Source organism: Gadus chalcogrammus, chromosome 7 (assembly GCF_026213295.1).
Source record: "Gadus chalcogrammus isolate NIFS_2021 chromosome 7, NIFS_Gcha_1.0, whole genome shotgun sequence".
NCBI classification, from domain to species: Eukaryota; Metazoa; Chordata; class Actinopteri; order Gadiformes; family Gadidae; genus Gadus; species Gadus chalcogrammus.
In genome coordinates, this window is record NC_079418.1 from 3,303,127 (window position 1) to 3,311,270 (window position 8,144).

The 8,144-nt window shown below is 43.8% G+C and overlaps 1 protein-coding gene across 1 annotated transcript; it reads left to right on the forward strand.

Moving 5' to 3' along the window:
* The first annotated feature begins 6,129 nt into the window (after positions 1–6,129).
* LOC130385126 (uncharacterized) lies at positions 6,130–7,160 on the forward strand. Its single transcript, XM_056593446.1, has one exon. The coding sequence runs from the start codon at positions 6,360–6,362 to the stop codon at positions 7,119–7,121; it is 762 nt and encodes a 253-aa protein (XP_056449421.1). The 5' UTR covers positions 6,130–6,359; the 3' UTR covers positions 7,122–7,160.
* The last annotated feature ends 984 nt before the right edge of the window (positions 7,161–8,144 follow it).

Consider the following 8,144-nt stretch of genomic DNA (forward strand, 5'->3'; position numbering starts at 1 on the left):
CAACAGCATTATTTTATTTTGACTTTGGCCTGATATAAAATGGATTGATTTTTATTCACTGTATATGGACTCTGACTCTGATGAGCAGTCTGGTGAACCTAAGAATCTACGTCTTTCACGCCCGCCTGATGTGAGAGCTCCAGTAGCATGGTCCTCACAACTGGCAAGAAATGGTAAGTCACATGTATTGTATGCCCCTTTTGCAGATATGTTTGCAGGTGCCAGTGCAGCAAAACAAACGGCACGTGAGCAATTTCACCATGGTAAGCTCTCAAATGATGGTCAGTAGTCACATAAGCCGCTGTATGTCTTTTGTAAAATAATTTCATTCACTGACTTTTACATTTCTTATTATGTGATTCAGAAATGATGGCAGCATCCGCCGGCGGCGCTGGGCCGTACCACCAGCTGCAGGTCCCACAGAGAGAGGGTATGATGCCATACTTCCAGCAACACTTTTAGTACAGCCGTGGAAACAGAACTCCATAATGAACCTGACACATTAGCGTGACATAAAATTACTCAATGTCACATGCTGGCTCTAGCATGCAACATGAAATGGGGGAGACCACGCCGTTTTACAATAATAAAATAATTTATTATAGTAAGAAGATAATTTTACATATAATTAAATAGAATAAAGATAAAGAAGTGTGGTGTAAATCAGTTAAATGTAAAGTAACCCAAAGTGTCATGCAAAAGTCAGTCTGTATGTAACCAAACAAAGGACAAAGAAAACCAACACGCCGGGAGGAGGGAGCGAACATGACTGTTGTGAAAGCAGGCTTTTAACCTGCTGCCAACACAGGCACACCTGAACTGCATCACCTATTAAGAGAGAGAGAGAGAACAGGCAAACCAAACAGCCAGGGTGGAGTCAAAGCAAGGGTGGAGTCAACGCGATCTGGTACCTGAAGTGGCTGCTTTTTCTAGTACCGCCTTGCTCTAGGTTCCAAGCGGCTGAGCCGATGCTAAAAGGTGACGTCGGCAGACGGCCGGCCACTGATTGGCCAGAGAGTGTGACGAAGTCACGAGAGCGACATGGCAACCATGCTGGTAAAAGCCATAGCAGCGCCGCAGCCAACATATTCCACTTCTTCAACATGCCAGCTAATAATACGAACACGAATACCATCGCATCGATGTCCTCCATTGTTGTTATGTGGGTTCTGTCCATGTGTGGGTTGCATAGGTCTTGTTTGCGTCGCGTACAAAAATACGTCACGGCCCTTTCGCGCAGCCGACCCCGCCCACGTACAGGAGGTACTATTTGCGGTGGAAAAGCACCCGTGCTGCTACCGTGTCGAGTTGTGTCGAGTCGTGTCGTGTCGAGTCGAGCTACATGTGCGGTGGAAAAGCGGCATAAGAGGGACAGGGGCATAGAGACAAGAGAGGAGAGAAATTAGTGAAGGTATGCACATAATCACTTATCGCACCCCATCCGGGGCGCGAGACAACGCATCTGCCATTACATTGTCCACGCCTTTAATGTGGCGAATTTGTAGATTGTAGGGTTGTAAAAACAACGCCCAACGCATCAGGCGCTGATTTGGATTCTGTAATTGGTGCAGAAAAGTCAATGGATTGTGATCCGAAAAGACAACCTCAGGAACCACCCCTCCACCTACATACACATTGAAGTGCTGCAGAGCCCACACAAGGGCCAGCGCCTCTTTTTCAATCGTTGAGTAATTCAACTGATGTTGATTGAATTTTTTTGAAAAATAAGACACTGGACGATCGACTTCCTGATCATCTGTTTGTAAAAGCACTGCGCCAGCCCCGACCTGGCTGGCATCCACCTGGATTTTAAACGGACGGTCAAGCTGGGGAGCCGCCAGGACCAGTGCAGTGCTAAGCAACAATTTTACATTATCAAAAGCCCCTTGGCACTCATCAGTCCAGACAAACTGAGCTTTCCCTTTTAACAAATTTGTGAGGGGTGCAACCACTGTTGAAAAATTAAAACAGAAACTTCGATAATATCCCACCATGCCTAAAAAGCGCATCAACTCCTTTTTTGTTACAGGCGGTGGAAAATTGTCTATTGCCATTACCTTGGCCCCGTCAACCAAAGACACAAAGCCTTTGGTGACAAAAGGAGTGTACTCTGCGTCAACTTTGTACTTATCTCCTTTACAAGCAACCACCTCTTTACCATACCAACCAACTCTTTACCATACCAACCAACTCTTTACCATACCAAGCAACTCTTTACCATACCAACCAACTCATCTCCATACCAACCAACTCATCTCCATACCAACCAATTCAACCCTGCTCAAAAACCTGTAGCTTTGTGCTAAGCCACCTATTAATTAATGGGCACTACAGTAACACAGGCTACCTTCAATTTCCAATGACCAAAAACAGCAGAGGGGTACACAATTAAACCAACAAAAATGAGGCACAAAGTAACAAAATACTTGCACAGACTACTAGTGTTCTTCACACACAATGGGCAACATGTGCTAGTTCAAACAAACTCACTCCAACCTAAGCTGGTTCCAAAATGGCCAAGTTACTATTAACAAACAAAGCAACGGAGGCAACACCTCCACAACACAATAGCTTTGAATGTCCGATGCGTCCGTTCGCATGCACAGCCTAAAAATAGCATATAGGCTACGCAAACCCAAACAATGAACGTCAGTCTATCAAAAAATAGACCAGTGGACGTTCCACAAACAATGCGGTACTCCGCTACAAGTTAAACAACTTGCACAGTGAACGCCAACAGTAGCAAACTAATTTATAGTCTAACAAAAACAAACACTAACCACATCCGCAAGCCACTAACCAAAATACTCCCATGCATCCAGGTGAAATCATCCATTGATTGTCGGCGCTAATTCCCACTGAAAAGTGTGTCTTCATACGCAGTCCACTGGCGCCCTGAATACCTAGCCCAAAGAAGCTAACTGTCCTGGCTAACTCTTCTGAGAAGTGCCGGCCTTGGGGCGACTGGTTAACGCTGAACTCGCTACAATGTTCAGAATCCTCATTAACAGTATCCCGCATCTTTCCCTCTGCCACCGATCTTAACTTTTCTCTCTGCAGCTCACTTTCCCTTTCTTCCTGTCTTTCCTGTCGTTTCATTTTTTCCATTTCTAGCTCTATATCTAAACGCTTCTGTTCTAAAACACTTTCAAGACGTTTTAGTTCCATCTCGCGATCTTTCCCACGTTGATGTTCACGTTCTGCTGCCTCAAACCACTTTTGCTCCATCTGTAATTTTAAAAGCTGCATCTGTTGCTCAAAACTAACCGTATTTTTATCAGAAATGAACACTTCATCTGAGCCATTTGGATTTGTCCCACTTGGAATTACCTCCATAATGGACATCTCTACTAACACAGATCTAACCCGATTTTTTAGGACCTCTTTTTTAAGATCTCTCGGCAGATCAGTCAATTGATAATGTTCAGCCACTTTCCTTAACTGTTCCTTTGTGAACTTATCAAACAGTGACTCAGATGGAGACGCATAAAATTTATCCAAATCCATTTTATACTAGGAATGTTGACTAACAAGCGCTCGGATGGATATTGTGACAATTCTTTTCCAATGTTGGGAGACCAATAAGCTGACGGCTATTACGCGACAGTGTATAGCGCAGCCGGCAACTGAATACAGGTGTACCAACCCCTTTTCCCCCCAGACTAGAGCAGCCCCGCATCTAACTTCAGACCACGGCCCTAGCTCTTTCCTAGCTGGTCTTCAGTGTGCCCGCATGCAATTGAGTTGCAAGCAACCCCAGCGCGTTCGACACACCAAAAATAACAAACACAAAAATAAAAAAACAAAACAACAAACAGCGGTAAGCGCTCTATTCCTAGCGAGGGTTCACGTGTGCTCCGGTAGAATCTAACCTACCACCCCCCCACAGTTACCACTACACCTGCACCCAATTCGCCTACCTGCAACGCAAACGTCAGAAACCGCAGGTAGCCTCCCAAATGGCACTCCTCCTCCTCGGCAAATCAACCAAAGCAAACCACTATCAAACCAAATTAACAACGAAATCTCAATGAACACCAAAACACTAAATTATCATTTACCAACTACAAACTTAGCGTGTGTCTCCCCATTTTCTGATAATTTGACTGCACAGGCAATTTATTCCCGTCAGTACAATCCAAAAGCCAATTCAACTATACAGCCAAGTCAAAACAAAGCATACTTACAATTAAGTTACCTTACCAAATTTTGGAAAATTAATCCCGGTCCTCTCGCACCCCAAGCGAGAATCATACCCCTAGACCATATTTTTGTTATGACCTCCTTTGGTAGCTGACAACACAATCTGCCCTCTCAAAGTTTTGTTGATGCTTCCAAATACATAAATTATATTTTTGTTTTTGCAGGTACCAGTATATTACCATATGGTTCTGTGCACACCCCATTTCGTAAAAAAAATAAAAAGATCTGGGGACTTATAATACTTATAGTTTAATCTAATATTATGGAAACAATGATTAAAGCCTATTTTTTGTGTTTTTTCCAGCCAGAACCGTATTTATTTAAAAAATATATATTCTGCATACATGTTGCTAATGTCAAGAGATTATAATCATTATATGCATACTGTCTCTGATCAACAACGGTAGGTATACATGTTGTAGGAGTGGAAAATAGTGTGGTAGACTCTTCAATAGGCTGTCTTCATCAAAGAACATCTCAGTCATTTATGCAAGGTAGCCATCACACACCAGATTAAAGATTGCATCGTGACCTGATTGAAACATTCAGGAAACAAGTTTCCTGAATGTCTTTTTCATCCTGTAGCCCTACTAGCTGGCTGTAGGGCTAGGATAGGCTACTAGCTGGCTAAAATAAGTCTCTGCACATTTATGACAGTGTAGCGTCTTAAATAAACAGTCAAATTAAATTGCTACTCTGTAGTTCTAAACGGGCTACCAACTACATTTGGGCTGATACTATACATTTTTGTGGCATAGGTCTTACGCCTCGTTTCCACATACGTACATTCTCGTATGCGATCCAACCGTCTCCGACCGAAAGTCCATTCATTCCTATGTGATTCTCCGTAATGTCCGTTTTTCCTCCGAGACTCCTCCCCTCCGTAAAATTTCTGTCCGGAATGTCCGTAATATACGTTCAAAAAATTGAACTTTCGCCGTCGTTTTACGGAGATACCGGATGAAAGTTTTGCTAGCTCGCTTGCTTTTGAGTTTGGAAGACAAATTGTGAGTATTTCTGTTTTCAGATCCTCTATACTTCATCATTTTGATATGAAATGGTTATAATGGTTACAGATCAGTTTAATATATAATATGTTTTACATAAATAACGGTCAGATATCTGTTTGATCATTCGTTTGTATGAGTTTAATATAAAATACAGTCGGATTTGATTGTATGTTGATTGTATTATTTGTATAGGCCTAATTTATGGCTATGGATACCCCTAATTATATAATTATAGTCTACTGCTGTGATTTCCCTCAATAATTTTAGCGCTCATTTTTATTTTTGTTAAATAGACTTTGCGATGACACCAACACGAGTGAGAGTGCTCGCTATCGCTTATCTATATTGGCGCAATCGCCAGAGATGGCAGAGACGCAGGGCATCATGCTGGACAAGGCAGTTTTTGGCCAAGCGCTTGGAGTTTGGCGCTTATCACCGGCTGGTCCAGGAGCTGCGACTCGGGGATGGAGATGCTTTTAAAAACTTCTTCCGACTGCCCAAGCTGATGTTCGATTCTGTTCTGTCCGTCGTGGGTCCAAAAATCGCTCGGCAGGATACCACCTACCGCCAGGCGATCTCCCCTGCGGAGCGCCTGGCAATCTGTTTGAGGTAAGCTTATTGATAGGACTATAATTATAATAACTATAATCCTGCTTACATGTTTTATGTTCGAAATACTTTATATTATTTTATTAAAGAGATATAGGCTACACACACACACACTAATATAGCCTACACACACACACACACACACACACACACACACACACACACACACACACACACACACACACACACACACACACACACACACACACACACACACACACACACCAGTAATGCCATCAGATGTTGACATTAGTATTTGGTGATATATACAGAAAACAGCACAACTTACAGCTTTGTAAGAGCAAGATGTGTGTGGCATGTCTAAGCATTGATTACATTGTAATCAAAATCGCTACAGCCTTTAATAGTAAATTACCTGTAATGTAACATTATTTTTGTCTTTCTGATTTTAGATACCTGGCAACAGGGGACTCCTACAAGTCCTTGGGGTACAGCTTTCGGGTTGGTGTTTCCACAATCTCACGCATCGTGCCAGAGGTCGCAAATGCCATCTGGGATGGCTTTGTGAGCACTCACATGCAGATGCCAAAAGAGGAGGAATGGAGAGCCATCGCAGAGGAGTTCGAGAAGGAGTGGGACTTTCCCAACTGCATTGGTGCGATAGATGGGAAACACGTCACGATCCGGGCTCCACCCTGCTCAGGTTCCATGTACCACAATTATAAGGGGACCTTCTCGATTGTGTTGCTGGCAGTAGTGGATGCAAACTACTGTTTCCGGATGGTGGACGTCGGTGCCTATGGGAAAGGGAGTGATGGCGGTACCCTGAGAGCATCTGCCTTCGGAAAAGCCCTTCAAGCAGGCACACTCCACATCCCAGCTGACAGAAGCCTTCCTGGTGCTCCCGAGCTTGGTGAGATGCCACACGTGTTTGTGGGGGACGAGGCCTTCCCTCTGCAGAAGCACATCATGAGGCCCTACCCTGGAAACAACCTGACAAGGCAGAAGCGGTTGTTTAACAACCGTCTGTCTCGGGCTCGTCTGGTGGTCGAGTGTGCCTTTGGGATCCTTGCATCCAGGTTCCGCATGTACTACCGAGTGATGGGGCAAAATCCTGAGCATGTGGAAGCCTGTGTAAAGGCAACCTGCATCCTCCACAACCTGCTGAGGTCAACAGAGGCCACACGTCCATCAAGTGACGAAGCAGTCCCCTTGGAAGGAGGCAGGCGTCTTGGAACCAACAACTCCACCAAGGAAGTGATGCAGGAGAGGGAGAGGTTCATGACCTACTTCAACAGCGCTGCTGGTGAGGTTTCATGGCAGAATAATGTAGTTTGATACCATCATCTTCATAAAAAAAGGTCCTTTTCAGGGCCACTCACATCAATAAAGAGCAAACTTCCCATCCCTTAAACCCATATGAATTTGTGGAATTAGCTTTCGGAACACGCATCTTCACTGTGTTATGAATAAATATTTGCATAGGTTATGATAGGATATTTTTTTCAGGCTGATAAAGTAAATTATTTGTGGTTTGTCATATAATCTTGTCAGATCATTTGCTCTATGAGTACTTGTAACATTATCTTATTTGCTTTAAAGTGAAAAGAACCAAATCATAAACAATCTTTTTTTATAAACAATCAAGTGATTTTATTTAAAAAAATAGAACTGTAACATTTTAAATTAAAAGAACAGGAGTCACCAGGTCACAGGAGTTTGTTCTGAAAAAGCCAAATGACAAAAAGACAGAACAGCTAGGTTATAGCGACAGGTTGAAATATTTGCAATAACAATTAACAGGTATATTGTAACCATTGCCCACTTACATTGAAACTCTGCCTCATACATCAGGCGATGTATCTGTAGCTTCAAGAATGCCTTCTTGCTAAGCTCCAGCCGCCGCATTGATGGCAGGAGGCTGAGCAAGAAATGGTGGTCCTCATCCACGACCGGACTAGTAGGGACACTGGGGCCAGCTGTTCTCTCCAGGGCGAGCATCAGGTTTCGCTCAAAGGCTGGCATGGGTGCCTCTGCCCTTCCAGTCCTCCTCTTCCTGCCCGGAGCAACAGCAGAACCTGCAGCCCGACCTGCATTCACTTGCACATTCACTCTCTCATTCACCACACTCATTCTCCACACTCTCATTCTCCACAGTCTCATTCATCACATTCTCAGTCACATTCACAATCACAAAATCTTCCATGCTGGAGTTGGTAGCTGCCAAGTAGGCCTCCCGTTCACTCTCATGCACTCTCTCAATCTCACTCTCATTCACACTCTCATCCACACCATTCCCACAACTCTCTGGCATGTTGCTGGTCGTCATCCTGGATGCCACGAAGGGGTCTATAAAGGCCA